This window comes from Narcine bancroftii, chromosome 4, assembly GCF_036971445.1.
Source record: "Narcine bancroftii isolate sNarBan1 chromosome 4, sNarBan1.hap1, whole genome shotgun sequence".
Taxonomy (NCBI): Eukaryota; Metazoa; Chordata; class Chondrichthyes; order Torpediniformes; family Narcinidae; genus Narcine; species Narcine bancroftii.
The window spans coordinates 100,029,414-100,049,141 of NC_091472.1; the positions used below are offsets into that span (position 1 = coordinate 100,029,414).

A 19,728-nucleotide genomic window follows, 5' to 3' on the forward strand; every position below is an offset into this window, starting at 1 on the left:
TTTGTACTTCAACTGTTCAAATGTGAATAAATTATATCCCCCCAAAAAAATTTCTATTCTTTTGATACCTTTTCTCTCCTATTCTCTAAAGGAAAGGTTGTCTGTTGTAGAAGGGATTAGCGTATTTTGCATCAATAGTAATTTTGGTATTTGATCATTTGTTTTTTTCCTTTCTAAGTGGATCTTCTTCCATGTATTAAGTAAATGATGCAGTACTGGTGAGTTTTTATATTGCACCAGCTTTTCATCCCACTTAAAAAGTCTATGTTCCAGTACCTTCTTCCCTATTTTATCTAGTTCTATCTTAGTCCAGTCTGGTTTTTCCCTTGTCTGGTAAAAATCTGATAAATACCTTAATTGTGCGGCTCTATAATAATTTCTAAAATTTGGTAACTGCAAACCACCTTGATTATACCTCTCTGCTAATTTATCTAACACTACCCTTGGATTCCTCCCTTTCCTTATTATTCTCTTTAGTTCCTTAAAGAATTTTTCTGTTAAAGGAATTGGTAACACTTGAAACAAGAATTGTATCGTTGGGAACACATTCATTTTAATGGAGTTTACCCTCCTTATCAATGTTAGTAATTCTTTCCAATGTTCTAAGTCTTCCTGCAATTTCTTTATTAGTGGCTGATAATTTAGTACAATTTAGTTGTTATCTAACCTGATCCCTAAGTATCGGATTGCTTGTGTTTGCTATTTAAATGGTGATTCTTTTTAAATTCTGTATAGTCTGCGTAACTCATTGGCATCACTTCACTTTTATTTGCGTTGATCTTGTACCCCGATATTTCTCCATATTCCTTCAATTTCTTATGTAATTCTTTTACTGATACCTCTGGTTCTGTTAGGTATATTATGATGTCATCTGAAAATAAGATGATTTTATACTCCTTCTCCTTTATTTTTATCCCTTTTATTTTATTTTCTATTCTTATCAGTTCTGCCAAAGGTTCTATTGCTAAGGCAAACAATGAGGCGGATAGTGGACATCCCTGTCTAGTTGACCTACTTAATTTAAAGTGACTCGATACATATCCATTTACTGATATCTTCGCCAACGGTCCATTATACAATGCTTTAATCCAATTTAAATATTTTTCTGGTAGATTGAACTTCTGTAATACTTTAAATATGTAATTCCATTCTACTCTGTCAAAGCTTTTTCTGCGTCTAGAGCAAAAGCCACTGTTGGTTTCTTATTTCCTTGAACTGCGTGGATTAGATTTATACGTTTGCAAACATTGTCTGCTGTTCCTCCTTTCTTAATAAATCCAGTTTGATCTTGTTTTAATATTGTATATACACAATTGGCCAATCTGTTTGCTAATAATTTCGCTATTATCTTATAGTCTGAGTTAAATAGAGATATTGGTCTTTATGATGCTGGTGTTAATGGATCCTTCCCAGTCTTTGGTATTACTGTAATTATTGCTGTCTTACATGAATCTGGCAAGTTTTGTGTTTCTTCTATCTGGTTCATTACTTCCAGGAGAGGAGGAATTAATAACTCTTTAAATGTTTTATAAAATTCTATTGGAAATCCATCCTCTCCTGGTGTTTTATTGCTTGGCAGATTTTTTAATATATCCTGTACTTCTATTTCAAATGGTTTTATCAGTTTGTTTTGTTCCTCTTCTAGCAAATTCGGCAGTTCAATTTTAGCTAAAAATTCCTCTATTTTATCATCTTTCCCCTGGTTCTCAGTTTGATACAATTGTTCATAAAATTCCTTAAACTTTTCATTAATCTCTGTTGGATTATATGTAATTTGTTTGTCCTTTTTCCTTGATGCCAGTATCGTTCTTTTAGCTTGTTCTGTTTTAAGTTGCCAGGCTAATATTTTATGTGTTTTTTCTCCCAGTTCGTAATACTTTTGCTTTGTTTTCATTATGTTCTTCTCCACCTTGTATGTTTGTAATGTTTCATGTTAAATTTTTTTGTCCACCAATTCTCTCCTTTTTGTTATATCATCCCTTTTAACTAATTCCTTTTCTGAACTTACTATCTCCCTTTCCAACTCCTCTATTTCCTGATTGTAATCCTTTTTCATCTTAGTCACATAACTTATTACCTGCCCTCTAATGCAGACTTTCATTGCGTCCCGTACTATAAATGTGTCTTTCACTGATCCTGTGTTAATTTCAAAATAGGTTTTAATTTGGCATTCAATAAACTCCCTAAATTCCTGTCTTTTTAGTAGCATGGAGTTTAATCTCCATCGATATGTTCTTGGTGAGATGTCTTCCAGTTCCATTGCTAATAATAGGGGTGAATGATCTGATAGTAGTCTAGCTTTATACACAGTTTTCCTGACTCTCCCTTGTATATGGGCTGACAACAAAAACATATCAATCCTTGAGTAAGTTTTGTGCCTACTCGAAAAATATGAAAATTCCTTCTCTCTTGGGTGTTGCTTCCTCCATATATCCATATGTTTCATTTCCTGCATTGATTTAACCATAAATTTGGCCACTTTATTCTTTTTACTAGTCTTTTGTCCAGTTTTATCCAACATTGGGTCCAAATTAAGGTTAAAATCCCCTTCTATCAATATTTTTCCTTGTGTGTCTGCAATCTTCAAAAAAATATCCTGCATAAACTTTTGATCCGCCTCGTTAGGCGATTATATATTGAGCAAATTCCAAAATTCTGAGTATATCTGACACTTTATCATTGCATACCACCCTGCTGGATCTATTATTTCCTCCTCTATTTTGATTGGCACATTTTTGTTAACTAGTATGGTGACACCTCTAGCTTTTGAATGATAGGATGCTGCCATTACATGTCCTACCCAATCTCTCTTTAGTTTGTTATGTTCTGCTTCAGTTAGATGCGTTTCCTGCACAAATGCAGTATCTATTTTTTCCTTCATTAATAAATTTAGTATCCTCTTCTTTTTAATTTTATTCCATTAATGTTTATAGTCATATAGTTCAACATGGCCATCTTATGGCCATGCCTACACAGGCATACACCTCTTCGCCACCCCCATCCCAATTTTCATCTCTTAGTTTTCTCTTATTACACTTAATGTATGACAACGCATTTAAGACATAAAGTACCCCCGCAATTCCCACATCCATTAATACCTTAACCCTAAAAGTTCCCCCTCTCTCTGAGTTGCCCCATATCCCTTGCCGGGCAACCACAATTCCCCTTTTCATTTGGATTGCGATCTTGTTCGCAGCGTCAACTGATTTTGCAGTGACGGTTATTCCCCCTCTACCCAGCCCTCTCCAGAAAACACTTTAAAAAAAAAACACATATAACAAAGCTCTCTCTTCTTTTTTCCCCCCCTTACTCCCTTCCTTCCCGTCTCTTTTCCCTCTTTAGTTCTTTACATATACATTGTTTTTACATCTTTATATATATTTTAATCGCCGTTCTTCATTCTTATTACATCACTTCTCTTGTCCTGCAAACATTCTGCGAATTCTTGCGCTTTCTCTGGATCCGAGAACAGTCTGTTTTACATGCCAGGTATAAATATTTTAAACACAGCTGGATGTCTTAATATGAATTTGTAACCTTTTTTCCATAGGATCGATTTTGCTGTATTAAACTCCTTCCTCCTCTTTAAGAGTTCAAAACTTATGTCTGGATAAAAAAATATTTTTTGACCCTTGTATTCCAACGGTTTATTATCTTCTCTAATTTTATTCCTTGCCCATTCCAGTATGTTTTCTCTTGTCGTGTATCTCAAAAACCAAGATGGATCTTGGTTTTTGATGTGTCTGTGGTTTCGGAGCTAATGCTCTGTGTGCCCCTTCTATTCCCATTTCTGTCGTTACCAGGAACTTCGGGATCCATCCTTTTATAAATTCCTTCATGTCTGTGCTTTCTTCACCCTCCTTTAGACCCACTATTTTTATGTTGTTTTGCCTACTATAATTTTCCAAAATATCAATTTTCTGAGATAACAACTCTTGTGTCTCTTTAATTTTTTTGCCACTTTCTTCCAATTTTTCTCTTGTCATTTACTTCCATTTCTACAGCCGTTTCCCCACTCTTCCACACTCTCTACTCTTTTCCCTATTTCTGTCATTACCAGTTCTAACCTTTGCATTTTATCTTCTGTTCTTTTCATTTTCCTTTTAATTGCATTAAACTCTAATGACAACCATTCTTTTAGTGACCTCATTTGTTCTTCAAAAAATACTTTATCTATATTCTGTTCATCAGTTTTACCTTCTATTTCTCTTTGTCCATCAGTTTTCACTTCTATTTCTCTTTGTCCATCAGTTTTCACTTCTATTTCTCTTTGTCCGTCAGTTTTTACCTTCTATTTCTTTTTGTCCGTCAGTTTTACCTTCTGTTTCTCTTTGACAATCAGTTTTACCTTCTGTTTCTCTTTGACAATCAGTTTTACCTTCTATTTCTCTGTGAAGATCTTGGTCTTCTTCCTCTTCTTCTGTGTCTGTACCTGTGTTTATGTCTTCTTCTCTTCTTTGTGTCTGTGTCTCTTTTGTTTTTCGGGCCTCTCCTTGCTGGGCCTCTTGTTGCTGGTCCTCCCCTCCTGGGCTGCTTGTCTGTTGTGCTTCCTGACGTTGATCTTCTTGTCAGTCATCTTTCCATCTATCTCTCACATCTGTTTCATCGCTCCCTCTTCTGCTGCCTACTTCATCCTCCACCTGAGCACCCTGGTGTCGGGCGTCCTTCAGCTGTTCGCTCTGTGGCAGACCGCTCCTCTGCTGAGCCCCCCTCCCACCGGTGTCCTCTTTTTCCTTTGATTGCGCACTGCGCATTTTTGTTTGGCTCCGAGAGCCATTTTTGTAGTCCACTGGCTGGTGAGTAGCGACTCCGCAGGGCAGGCACTAACCTCAACGGTCGGGCGCTCCTCGCCACCACAGCCCCCTGTTCCTTCTTGCAGGTAAGGCCTTCTTTCTTCTCCGGCAACTTTTCTACTTTTTTTCCAATTGTTTTTAATTTCTCCTTCTTGGAAGCCATCTTCTTTCTCTTCTCTGTATCTTTATCTTATATTTTATTTTTGTTATGCTTTGCTTTTTCCTAACTTTTTTCCTATTTTCCTGGAGAGGGCTGGTTTTCCCAACCGGCCACTACTCTATCATGTGACTCCTCTGTGTATCAACAATGAAGGATTTGTGGATCTGGACCTGAGGTCCCTTTGTTCCTACATGCTACTGAGAATTCTTCTATTCATCTTATACTCTACCTTTGGGTTTGATCTTCCAAAGTTTATTACTTCATTTTTCTGAATTGATGTATTACATTACACTTTCCTAGACTGAGTAATGACATGGAGCAAGATAACTTCAAAAATATAGCTCAATGCTCATTCAAACAAAAGCAATATACTTACCCCAAAACAAGAGGCACAGCATACCTTCCAATTCTTTCTGTCAAAATAGAAAGATAATGTAATTGAAAAATTATTAAACATATTAAGTAGTTTCAAGCAATTAATTAAAGAGAGATGCCCAAGATAGCCAATTTGTTTGAAAAAAAAGTTTTCCAAATCTAAACTAATATTTTTTTGTCTTGAAAATGAATTACTAATAGTTTTACCAGTTTAAATTATCCAAGCATAATTAAGTAATGAAACACTGGAATCAAACAGGTCTAGTATAAAAGATATGGATTTAATGAATATATGGAGAAACATCTACCCATATTCGCAGATAGATATGTTTTTAATTTCTGCACAACTTCAATATAGAGTACAAAGAGCGGAATATCAAGCACGGGTTTTATCAGATCATTCGCCTTTAATTTTGTCTATTGCATTGGAAGAAGAACAAAAGGTAGGTTATAGATAGAGGTTAAATACTATCTTGTTGAAGGAAATTTTGTGATTTTATGAGGCAACAGATGAAATTTTTTCTAGATACTAATAAGGATTCAGTTTCGAGTAAGTTTGCATTATGGGATTCAATTAAGGCATATTGAGAGATCAAATAATTAGTTATACTTCAAAAATAACAAAAGAATATGAAAGAAGTAACTCAATTAGATAAAGAAATAATGAAATTGGAGAAGGAAATTCAAGTACATAAAGATGAGAAGAGAAAATTGTTAAAGTTGAATAAATTAAGACTTAATGCTATGCAGCCTCATAGAGTAAGTAGAGAGAAATATATAATGAGAACATGACAAAAATATTACAAATTGGGTGAAAGGGCCCATAAAGTTTTAGCATGGCAATTAAAAACAGAACAGATTTCTAGAACAATAATTGCTACAAAGAAATTATCAGAACAGATAACATAAAATGCAGGAAATAAATGATAATTTTAAAGACTTTTATGCTAAACTTTATTATTCAGAGTCAAAGAGAGACGAAAACAAAATAAGAGATTATTTGAGACAAATTAAATTATTGGTGTTAAAAGAGGATATAAAGATAAGACTGTCTGAGAATTTTTCAGAAAAAGAAGTTTGAGACTCTAATGTCTCTACAGAATAATAAGGCGCCAGGCGAAGATGGTTTCCCACCAGAATTTTATGAAGAGTTTAAGGAGCTATTAATACCTGTATTGATGGAGATATTAGCTTAAATGAAAGAGGTTTATGATCTACCTGAATCTTTTAAAACAGTATTAATAACTGCAATTTTTAAAAAAGGGGAAAGATTGTTTACAGCCTTCTTCATATAGACCTATATCATTATTGAATACAGACTATAAAATTGTATCAAAATTGTTAGCCAATTGGTTAGTTGAATTTTTTTCAAAATTAATACATTTAGATCAAACTGGTTTTATTAAAAATAGAAATTTTTAAGTTTGGTAAATATAGCGCAAAATAGAACATTCCCACGGTAGCATTAGATGCAGAGAAAGCATTAGATTGATTGGAATGGGATTTTTTAAATTTGAGACACTTAATGCTTCTGGGATTCCAAATACTTTTATAAACTGGATAAAGGCAATGCATGATCAGCCAAAAACAAAAGTGATTACGAATAACCAAATCTCACAACCCTTTTTGCTTGAAAGGTCTTCTTGACAAGGTTGTCCATTATCACTCTATTTTTGCATTAGGGATTGAACCATTGGCAGAAGTAATTAGAACTGATAATGAAATTAAAGAATTTAAAGTAGGTAAGAAAGAATATAAAATTAGTTTATTTTCTGATAATGTTATAGTATTATTTAATGAGACCAGAAATATCTTTAAGTTGAATGAGAGATTAAAAGAGTATAGGTTAATATCAGGTTATAAAGTGAAAGTAATGCCTATAGTGGATATGGATTACTCTCAATGTAAAAGATTGACAAAATTTAAATGGAAAAATGAAGCAATTAAATACTTAGGAATTAAAATTAGTTGAAATACAAGTAATTTGTTGAAATTATTTGCCATTGTTAAAAAAAATTGGAAGAGGATTTGAAAAGATGGAAAGATTTACCAATAATGTTAATCAAATGAGTGAATTGTATTAAAATGAATACTTTTCCAAGAATACAATATTTGTTTCAATCATTGCCCATTCAAGTACCAGAATGGGTCTTTCAAAATTTGAATAATACATGAATTTCTTTGGAAACATAAGATGTCAAGAAATGGTTTAGAAAAATTAATGTGGAAATAAGACTGCCAAATTTTAAGAATTATTTTAAAGCAGCTCAATTGAGGTTTTTGTCCTCCTGTTATCAACAGGATGAAAAATCAGCTTGGGTTCAAATAGAAATGAATAAAATTGGTGAAACTATTCCAGAGTTAATTTTGTACAATTGGAATAGTGAGTTCTTTAAAGGAACTAAAGATTGTTTCGTATTGAAACACATTTTAAACATATGGAATAGAATTCATGTTGAGAGAGGAATTAAAAATGATCAATTACCAAAAATGTTGTTTAAACAAAATAAACTACTTCCTTTTACTTTGAATAATTCTTTATTTGATAATTGGTTTAGTAAAGGTAATACAGAGAAAAAAAGATTTTCTTAAATGTTAACATTGATCAATTAAAAGGTAAATACAATATACATAATACAATTTTTTCATATTATCAATTGAAAATGTATTTGAAAGAGAGACTGGGAGCAGATTTGAGACACCCTAAACAAAGTTCATTTGAAGATATAATAACAGATATATTTGTTGTTAAGAAATTTATTACTAATATGTATAAAAAATTACAAGAGACTGTAAAGAAAAAAGATTTATATAAATCAAAAATCCGATGGGAGAAAGATTTAAATATACAAATTCAGGAGGAGATTTGGTCAAAATTATGTTATGAAATTCTTGATGGATATTAAATGGTTCAATATAATCCTAATTATTCAATAAGTGTTTTCGATTGCAAAAGAAATAGGGACTTTTTTGCATTTAGTGTTGTCTTGTGAAAAAGTGGAAAGGTTTTGGAATGAACTGAGTTTATTATTAGGACAAATTATGAAGATAAAGAATATTTTTACTTGGAGATATTTATGAAAAGAATATAAAATTGAAATTGGACAAATACCAAGAAAAATTTTTAAGTATTGCAATAGAAACTGCAAAGTAATGTATAGCAATATCATGGAAAGATGGAGAAGTGTTATTAAGTAGATGGTATAGTGAGATGCAAAATTTTATACCTTTGGAAAAATCATGTATAGTTTAAGGAATAGATTTGAAATTTTTTAATAGTATTTGGAAACCATGTATGGATAATTTTCAATCCACCTCTTCGATCTTATCCACTCCTCTGAATTAGTAATTTTTAATAACAATTAATGAATGTATATGCTAGTATTATTGTATATTAAATGGTAGGTGTTTCTTTTCTTACTTTTGGGTGGGAGGGGGAATGGGGAGAAAAATATAAACTTTTTGTATCATTTGCTATGGATATTTGATGAATGTTTTATTCTTTTTTTTTCTCCTGTAATTAAAAAAAAAATTAATTGTTTGCATAAAGCAAAAGAAAGTAATTTCCTAAAGGAAATTAAAAATTAATCAAATGACATGATCAATTAATTATTTGCATATTGTGGCACAAATCAATCGACAATGCACACTTATTGATATAACCTTATTGATGTGACAGAAGTCTCATTACTTATTGAGCAACTTGGAAGATGGCAGCTTTGCCAGAGCTGCTGCAATGGCAGTGCTGCCGCTGGCATGGACCTGGGAAGGGCAGGGAGCGGATTCACAGCATTCCCACAGGATCCAATTGGACAGTCCAACTGCCATCAGCTCATATAGGCTTTAAATTACTTGTTAATGGAATTGATGGAGGTTTTATTTAAAAACTTTGCTCCTGTGGGGTCTGCACCCAAGATAGCGGCACCTATGATCAGTAGCAGACACAAGGGGTTGCAGACTCTGGGGAAGCAGAAGACTGGCACAGGACACCAGAAAACATTTAAGAAGGAGCAGAGGAAACAATTCACAGATGGCGACCACAGCAGCAGAGCAGTGAGGGTTTCTGTGGCTGAAAAACCCACAGGCTGCAGGTGACTTGAGCGAGGCTGTGGACAGCTGACAATTGCTGTTGAGGGATTCACACTAAGCAGCCGGATGCTGGAGAATGGCTCGAAACAGGCTGAAGGGGTACCAAGTGCTGGAAATGGAATGTGAGAGTGTGCCAAGGGCGCTGAAAGCTTCCTGATCGTGTCAGGGATTCAAATCTGGAGCTCGGGTTGTTGATGGTTTGGTCTGGATTCTGTGTGGCTGCGGGAAGTGTGGCACCACTAGAGGTAAATCCAGAGACATTCGGTGACTCTCTTTTCCTTCTATTTCTGACTGTAAGAGGTGCTTAAGTCAATTTTTGCCAAAGGAAAACCAGTCTACCTTACTGCAGACGAAAGCAAAGTCCATGCAATATTGCATTGTTTTTATTACAGTACATGACAATAAAGAAATCTTGAATTTTGAATCTTGAAACTGCAGACTTTCCTGCTTAACTCCAATCAGTTGCTCCACCGTGAAGTCTCTTCAGGGATGCCTACGCTGAAGCTATCCTCCTCTCTTTCAAAGGAGTTCTGAGAGAGTCTGGTTGCAATGCTATCATAAATATATTATTAAACTACAAAGGGCATTAAAAAAATTCACTAGAACGCTGCTGAGACATGAGGCCTTGTGTTATACGAGGCTGGATAGGACTTTTTATCTCCCTGAATGCTGAGGGATGACCTTGATATACAGGAGCATGTACAAAGTGAATAACCTCAGTTTCTTCCCCCTCCACCCCACCCCCAGAGTAGCAGGGTCTAAAGCTTGAGGACAGATTTAGGATTAAAAGGGCCCTGAGGGGTAATTTTTCCCCCACAGAGGGTGGTAGGTTTGTAGTATGAACTACCAGAGGAAGTAACACAGACTGGTACAATGTATGGGAAAGGCTGAGCCAAATGGACGAGGTCAGATTGGCAACTTGGTCCATGTGGAGGAGTTGGGCTTAAAGATTAATTTCCATGCTGTTAAACAGTAAAGTATGCAGATGCTGGGGTTAAGGGCAAGGTGCAAATGTGCTGGAGAAACAGCAGGTCCCACAGTATCTATCGGAGTTAAGGGCAACCAAGATTTCAGAATCAGAATTTATTGTCATGAACAAGTCATGAAATTTGGTGTTTTACTGCAGCATCAGAGTGTAAATATTCATATTATAACCATCTTACAACATTACTATAAAAAAGTAAAAATAATAGAGCACAAAAAGTAAGGCCTCTGGTTCATTGATTATTCAGGAATCTGATGGGAGAAGGAAAGAAGCTGTCCTTGTGTTGAGTGCTCATCTTTAGGCTCCTGAATCTTTTTCCCAATGGTAGAAGAATGAAGAGGGCATGCTCTGGGTGGTGGGGGTCTTTTGAGGATAGATGGAGTGAAATCTAGTACCTGTCCCATTGTCAAGGTATGAACAAAAATGGGCAAGTGCCTGAATAAAAGGTTGGGGGGTGGGGTGGCGGGGGAGGAGAGAGAATGGTGCAAGGGGAACCACAGGCTAACTGTAAAAGCTTATGGATGAACACAGGTGAGAGGGTCTAAGAGAAAAACAGCTGAGGTGATAGGGGAGGAGGTAACTTGAATAGAAGAAGGAAGGCAAGGGGGTGGGGAACTGAAGGAAAGAAGACAAAGGGATAGGGAAAGAGAGAGACTTCAGGGAGATGTTTAATAGAAATTGGAGGTCTATCTGGAGAGTGCCCAGACAGACTAAAATGTGTGATTCCTCCAATTCATCTAAGAGACAACCCTAGACTCAACATCTTATGCAATTGAGAAAGGTGAAGAGAAAACCAAAAGGTAATAACCATTGCTGCCCAAGGCTCATACCATTCATGCGACTAGTTCAATGCCAGGGAACAATAAATCCTCCATGGCGCAAGCTTGTTTTGCATTATAATACCATGCTAATTTGGGCACTCTTTTAGAATCTGATAAATTACTTTATTCTTCAACTTCCTGGGTAGCTCTAATCTTTAGAAAAAGTAAAAATCTTACATTTTTACCATCTACTTTACATATTGTGAGTGGCCAGTGGAATAAATTGTGAAAAAATTGTAAGATTACCCAAAAGAAAAACAAATTTGTTTTTGAAATGTCAAGAGGTTGGGAAATATTGCTGTCTAAAAGACTGGTGTGTCCTAAGCAGGAGATGCAGCAAGCAAATGATATGTTGGACTTTGTTGCAAGAGGATTTTAATACAAGAGTAATAATGTCTTGTGCCACACCTGGGCTATTGTACGATTTTAGTTTCCTTCCATAAAAGAACGAAAGATATACCATCAACCGATAATCCAGCACATCCAAGACTTTGGTGATGGTGGACACACCAATTTTTTGGACTACTGGATTTCTATTTGTACTCCAACACACTTTAAATTGCCAATTTTAGGGTTACACAATATTATGATAAATATCATTTTATCAAGCAATTTTAACCAGGGGTTCAGTGAGTGGGGAGGAAGTAGATAAGCTATTGATATTTCAGAATTGTTGCAAAGCAGATGATCAGGATTTTATTGTACCTATGTAAAGGGAGTCAAAGGCCTTTTTCCACTGCTGTGTACAAGTGGGTTAACTGGGCAATTTATCCAGTTATCTACCCAGGAATCGTGCAGTGTGAAAAGGAAAGACCAGGCAGGACCGGTCAAAATTCACTGGTCTCCGAGACCTAGGTAGGGGGTACTCTTGGAGCCCGGCTGTTCACCTGCCAATCCCCTTCTGGTGGTGTGAAAGCACAAATGGCTTACCAGGTAAGCTTCATGATGCCAGCGCCTGCGTGCATCACATAGGTGTCTGCAAATATGCGATCTTATTCCTCGAGTGTTTGCAACATACCATTGACAACTAAGTTTACGCAAATTGCCTGTTTTGTAATTGAGGCAAGGAGTTACAGGGCCAGCATCCCATTCGCCATTACAACTGCGCGATTTGACTTCCAGTGGGACATCCTGTGAGTGTGTAATGCGCCACCCGCAACGTCATCCTTAAATGCCTTGTTGCTGATTTACCAAGTTAGTAAGGCTGCAGTGTGAAAGGCCCGGGAGGTTCAGCCTTCCCAGGAACTTTACCCAAGTCCCAGGAGGATCGCCTAAATGAAGCAGTGTGAAAACACCTATTTGATTCACTAAATGAATTCCAAGGATGGCAGGATTGTCATTCAAGGAGATATTGAGTAAAACATGTCTTACTTCTCTGGTGTTTAGAAAGAAGAATGAGGGACGACTTCATTGAAGCATACAAAATTCGAAGAGGGTTCACAGGGCAGATGGTGCATGGTTCTCCTGGAACATTGCTCAAGGGCTTCAAACAAAAGATGTCATGAGAATGGAGTGATTTCAGAGGCAAATGCAAGGAATTTTCTACCCCAAGTTGCTTGAGTGGATCAGTCATTTATTAGTGCAAGAAATGGTGTTTAAGCTGTAGGCCAGCCATGTTGTTGAATGGCAAGGATGCTTGAAGGGCTAAATGGTTCTACTCTGACAAAGTTGTGAAACATATAATGTAAATGTAACTAAAAAATAATGTCTGCAGAAGGGGTTGAGGGGAGCGGGGGTGGCCTTGGCCCACGGGGACTTTTAAACTGTAACTGATTATTGGAATTCTGTGATCTCCAAGTGCTCCCCAAAAGGGTCCATGAGCTAAAGGTTTGAGTGACTGTCCCTAATTCCCCAAAGCCCATCCGCCAAGGGATAGACACAAGTTAAGAGCACAAAGAACATTCCCTGCTTTGTCAACTCCTGCATGTTCTCTTGTAGAACACACACTATCTGCACTTGGAAATGTATCAACAAACTTTTCATTGGAGTAAGAATCATTGAAAATGCTTATCCCACAGCATGGTGGACATACATTCACAAAAATCAAGGCAGCAACTCATTTCCACTACATTAAAAGCAATTGGATTGATAGTCAATTTTGTCCTTGCCCATTGCCTTATGGAGTAAGGCTGACTGAACTCCAGCTTCTTTCTTTTGAACAATGAAAGATTTCAAGATTATGAGAAGCATAGATAGGGTGGATGCCCATACTTTGTTCTCAGAGCAACAACAGCAAATATGAGAAGACATTTGCTTAAGACAGGAATGGCCGAACTATGGCTCTTGGGCCAAATGTAGCCCATTGCCCATTTTTAAGTGGCATGGTGAATTTGAAAATAAAATGGAATATGGCCCATTAGAACATAGTCTCTAACACTAAATTGCACTCTAGGTACATTTCACTTCTTAGATTCAACAGTCGAGTCACTGCCAGTATGAATAACCATGAGACTGACTGTTGCAATATTACTCCATTTATTTCAGTTAAAATAACAATTACTTCAGTTTAAAAATGTTTACCTCAGTTGATTAAATATCGCAGAACCTAAAAGACAGAAAATGAAAAGGAAGTGTCGAAAATTTAAGACTTAGTGGGAAAATGAACACTTTTTCCTCAGAAATCAAGGGGAAGTGTATTTGTTTGATTTACAAGGAATCTGTTAACTTTAGTCGCCTATCTTTAGATTTATATATTGCATCATAATCATTAAGGTGGACACTTGGGCCATGAACTGTACTCACTGACCGTTGTGGAGGAATATTTGTCCCTTTCTTGATCTTTTCTCCTGTTCTTATTTTGCATCCAGCTTATTATCTTGCACTGCTTTTGAATGAGAATTTTATTCTATTAATTTAAATTAAATTTAAGAGCAACAGATACAGAAATGACTGCAGTAATGTGAGCACATCAAAACATTACAGTAATGACAACATTAAAACATTCAGTGGTCATATAGTTATTTCAATAGAAAATGAATTTTCAATGGCGTGGGTTTTCTGGTCTAAAATCATTGTTTTACTTGCAGTCTTACTGGTTGAAAACTGGTGGTCTTAATATGGTTTGGCCCATTACTCCTTATATTTTTTTCTGTATGTGGCCCACAACCAAAAATGAGCGGAGGAGAGTTTCGGGGAGATGATAGAGATTTTTTTTTTTTAAATTCTTACAGAGAGTGTGGTTGGTCCCTGGAATGCATTTCTCAGGGTGGTGAAAAAAGTTGGTACAACAGGCACATTCAAAAGACTCTTAGATAGGTATATGGATACAAGAAAAATAGATGGTTATGGATGTATAATAGCAAAGGGCTATGGAGTAGGTTTATACAAGTAGGCACAATATTGTGAGCCAAAAGGCCTGTGCTGCAATATTGTCCGAGTTCATGCCATGACAGGTTAAAAAGAGCAGATAGTCTACCCATTCTCGCCAGCAAACATTCCTGTTTCCTCCCCATTCGAAAGATGCCTGGCAAGTAAGTTGGCTGCTGTTACCCTGAACAAAAGAATGAAAAGAAATGGATGGGCACGTGTGAGAAAATAGTGAGAGGAAATGAAGACAATGGGATTGCTCTGTTTAGCCTTGACGAGCCAAGTAGTCTCCTTCACCCCAGTCTTGAAAGCAGTCTCATTGTGACAATACATGCAGCAAATAAGACCTGATGCTGTTTCATTTATTGAAGACTATTGCTATATCAAAGTGGCAAATCAATTTCCTCTCTGGTTCTGAGACGATTAAATTTTCAAAATTATCCAGGAGGCCATTGAGATATAATATTGCATTTATGTTTCAACCTATCAACTGAGAATTCCCAATGAACATTCTTGACCTCCATGAACAGCCTCACAGTTACACAAACAGAGCTAGATCAAACAGGCAACTTGGTGGGCATGCAAGAATTAGGCCAAAGGGTAGGTTTCCATACCGAGAAAAGCCAGGCTCTTGTTTATTGTCACCAGGACTATGATGCAGTGAGAGCATTTATTTTGCAACCAATCAAGCTCGTTAACGTACAGTATGGCAAGTAAAACATAGGAAAGTTCAGTTACAAAGAAAGATCAGTTAGTGCAGACCAATGGCAACACCATTTTATTAGTATAGGGTCATTTTAAGGCAAGAAAGAAACAGTTCCTGAATCAGGTAGAGCATGATCTCACACAAGAGAATCTTCTTCCTGTCGCATAGTGTATGGCCAGGGAGGAATGATATATTTAATATGATGGCTGGAGGCACAAAAAGGATGCAGATGTTAGAATCTGAAGCAAATACTTGCCTGTATCAGCAGGAGAAAAAGTATTGTTGAAGTTTTTAGGTCAGAACCCTTCATCAGGAGAGTGGGTATAAAATAAGGACAGAGGGGGGAGCGAGAGGAGGGGGGAGCGGCCTGAGGGACCGGGGGGGTCGGCCTGAGGGACCAGGGGGTGGGCGGCCTGAGGGACCGGGGGTGGGCGGCCTGAGGGACCGGGGGTGGGCGGCCTGAGGGACCGGGGGTGGGCGGCCTGAGGGACCGGGGGGGGGGGCGGCCTGAGGGACCGGGGGGGGGGCGGCCTGAGGGACCGGGGGGGGGGGCGGCCTGAGGGACCGGGGGGGGGGCGGCCTGAGGGACCGGGGGGGGGGGCGGCCTGAGGGACCGGGGGGGGGGCGGCCTGAGGGACCGGGGGGGGGGGGCGGCCTGAGGGACCGGGGGTGGGCGGCCTGAGGGACCGGGGGTGGGCGGCCTGAGGGACCGGGGGTGGGCGGCCTGAGGGACCGGGGGTGGGCGGCCTGAGGGACCGGGGGTGGGCGGCCTGAGGGACCGGGGGTGGGCGGCCTGAGGGACCGGGGGTGGGCGGCCTGAGGGACCGGGTGGGCGGCCTGAGGACAGGGTGGACAGCCTGAGGAGAGGGTGGGCAGCATGAGGACAGAGTGGGTAGCATGAGGACAGAGGTCAATGTTTCAAACCAAAACACTTGATCAAGCTGCTGAATTCCTCCAACAGATTGTATTTGGCTTCAGATTCCAGCATTTACAGTCTCCTGTGTATCTACCAATGCTGGAATTTGGTGAGTAGAGACAGTGATAATGGTGAAACAATGAAGGATACCTGACAGCTGTGGCACAGCCTAAATGACAATCTGCTACAAACAAATCTGGTGCATAGGAGACAGCAAAGTTTCACTCCCAAATGTACCAAAATGCCTTCTATACCCAATTTTATCACAAAAACAAAAAAGAATCACTGCATACCCCATGTTCCCTGATTATTCTCCACTGACAGTAGAAGAGGATGATGTGTGGGCTCCCTTCAGGAGAGTGAATCCAAGGAAAGCATCCAGTCCAGACGGAGTACCCAGCCGAGCACTGAAAACCTGCATTGATCAACTTGCCAATGTATTCATAGATATCTTCATCATCATACTGTTTCAAACAGGCCTCAGTCGTACCTGTGCCCAAGAAGAGTGGGGTAACCTGCCTAAATGACTACCAACCAGTGGCACTCACATCCACAGTTATGAAGTGTTTTCAGAGGTTGGTGTTGAAGCATTTCAGTTCCAATTTGCTACCATAGCAACAGATTTACAGCAGATGCCATCTCACTGCCTCTACCTAAAGCTATGGAACACCTGGACAGCAAAGATCCATACATCAGGATGCTCTTTATCGACGACAGTTCAGCATTTAACACCATCAATCCCTCAAAGTTGATCAACAAACTCCAACACATGGGCCTCAATATTCCACTGTGTAATTGGATCCAAGGATTTCCTCACCCCCAGATCACAATCAGTGAGGATTGGCACGAACATCTCCTCCATAATCTCCATTAGAACCAGAGCACCACAGGGCTGTGTTCGGAGTCTCTTGCTCTTATTGCTGATTGGCTCTGTTTGACAATAACACCACCTACAAATTTCTTGAGATGTATAAAAGGGAGGGAGATTGAAAACTTGGCTGAATGGTCTATCAACAACAATCTTGGAGGGATGTCCTCTAGCTTTACTGTCAATATTAAGGGTGAATGGTCCAATAGTATTCTAGCTTTATATTCTGTTTTTCTTACTCTATCTTGCATACTAGCTGATAACAAAAATAGGTCTATTCTTGAATATGTTTTATGTCTAGTCGAGTAGTATGAGTATTCCTTTTCTTTTGGGTTTTGTTTCCTCCATATGTCCACAAGTTTCATTTCTTGCATTGATTTAATTATAAATTTGGTTACTTTGTTCTTCCTGTTAATTTTTTTCCCCATTTTATCCATATTTGGATCCAAATTCAGATTGAAATCCCCTCCTATTAGTATGTTCCCTTGCGTATTAGCTACCTTCAAAAAGATATCTTGCATAAACTTTTGATCTTCTTCGCTAGGTGAATATATATTAAGTAGATTCCAAAGCTCCGAATATATCTGACATTTTATCATAACATATCTCCCTGCTGGATCTATTATTTCCTCTTCTATTTTAAATGGCACATTTTTGCTAATTAATATAGCCACTCCTCTTGCTTTTGAATTATACGATGCTGCTGTTACATGTCCTACCCAATCTCTCTTTAATTTCTTGTGCTCCAATTCAGTTAAGTGTGTTTCTTGGACAAATGCTATATCTATTTTTTCCTTTTTCAGTAAATTTAGTAGTTTCTTCCTTTTAATTTGGTTATGTATTCCATTAATATTTAAAGTCATATAGTTCAGCGTAGCCATTTTATATTTTGTTTATCTTCTCTTTCCGTTTTTCCATCATTACCTTTCCTCCTTTTCCATTTCTGTTTTCTTATTTTCAACTCTTTACAAGACAACATTCTTACAACATCCAACATTTTCCTTATTCTCCTATTTCTATCTTCTTTATCCCCAATCTCCCCTTCCCCTCCTGAGTTGTCCTTTATCCCTTGTCGGACAACCACATCTCCCCTCTCCATTTGGATTTGCGAATCCACTCGCAAGCGTCAACTGATTTTGCAGTGACCGCTATTTTCCCCCACCCAGCCCCCCCCAGAAAAGATTTCACTTTTCATATGTCACAAAGGTCACTCTTTTAATTCCCTCCTTATTCTCTCTATTCCATTACCTTCCCTTATTAATTTTTGTCTATACTATCTATATTTTCCTCTAATTACAGATACATTCACGTATGCACATTGTCTCTATTCACTCTTATACCTCTTTACCCGCATACATATCAATCGTGGTCATTTTTACCCTCATTACCTGTCTTCATCCCTCAGTCTATTTTTGTCTTTACCCACATACATATCATTCGTGATCATTTTTACTCTCAGTACCCGTCTTCATCCCTCAGTCTATTTTTGTAATTGTTCTGCAAATTTTCGTGCTTCTTCTGGATCCGAGAATAGTCTGTTTTGTTGTCCTGGAATAAATATTTTCAATACCGCAGGATGTTTCAGTATAAATTTATACCCTTTCTTCCATAAAATCGCCTTTGCTGTATTGAACTCTTTTCTCTTCTTTAGGAGTTCAAAACTTATATCTGGATAAATGAAGATTTTTTGCCCTTTATATTCCAGTGGTTTGTTGCCCTCTCTTACTTTTTCCATTGTCTTCTCCAGTACCTTTTCTCTTGTAGTATATCTTAGGAATTTTACTACAATAGATCTTGGTTTTTGTTGTGGTTGTGGTTTAGAGGCCAATGCTCTATGTGCCCTTTCTATTTCCATTTCTTGCTGTAGTTCTGGACATCCTAGGGTCTTAGGGATCCACTCTTTTATAAACTCCCTCATATTCTTGCCTTCTTCATCTTCCTTAAGGCCCACTATCTTTATGTTATTTCTTCTGTTATAATTTTCCATTATATCTATTTTTTGAGCTAGTAGTTCTTGTGTCTCTTTAGTTTTTTTATTAGATTCCTCCAATTTCTTTTTTAAGTCTTCTACCTCCATTTCTGCTGCTACTGCCCGTTCTTCCATCTTGTCCATTTTTTTCCCCATTTCTGTTAAGGTCATATCTATTTTATTCACTTTCTCTTCTGTGTTGTTTATTCTTCTTCTTAAATCATTGAATTCCTGTGTTTGCCATTCTTTAAATGACTCCATGTATCCTCTAACAAGAGAAAGTATAACCTTTACCTTGCCTTTCCCTTCATCTATTTCACTGTATTCTTCCTCTTCTTCTTCCTCTGGGTTGGCCATCTGTTGTTTCTTTGTTGCCCTTTCCTTCTCTTCTTTCTTGTTTCTATTGTCTTCTGTGGTCTCTTCTTGCTGCAGGTGTTCTGCAGCTGTCGTTGCCGGCTGTGGAGATCGACTCCCCAGCTGGTCCCCCCTCCCATCGGTGTGTTTTTTTTCATGCGCATCGCGGATGCGCGAGGAGTCGCGCATGCGCGGTTGCGCACTTTTACTCGGCTCTGCGAGCCATTGTTGTAGTTCTTTTTCTACCGACCTGAGGATGCGGGCTCCTCTCTCCACAGCGGGCCTCTTCGGACAGGTAAGGCCTTCACCTTTTTCCTCCGTTGTCTTCTCTTCCTCTCTTCTTACCGTTGATTTTGATTTTTCTTTTTTTGTCTCCATCTTCTTTC

General features: G+C 38.1%; 1 protein-coding gene across 3 annotated transcripts in view; it reads right to left on the reverse strand.

Annotated features, from left to right (window-relative positions):
* serac1 (serine active site containing 1) overlaps positions 1–19,728 on the reverse strand; it is a 180,249-nt gene that overhangs the window by 157,535 nt on the left and 2,986 nt on the right. For all 3 annotated transcript variants that reach the window (XM_069932195.1, XM_069932194.1, XM_069932193.1), the window contains exon 2: positions 5,330–5,366. In XM_069932195.1, the coding sequence (XP_069788296.1) occupies positions 5,330–5,366 (37 nt within the window). The remainder of the gene's footprint in view (positions 1–5,329; positions 5,367–19,728) is intronic.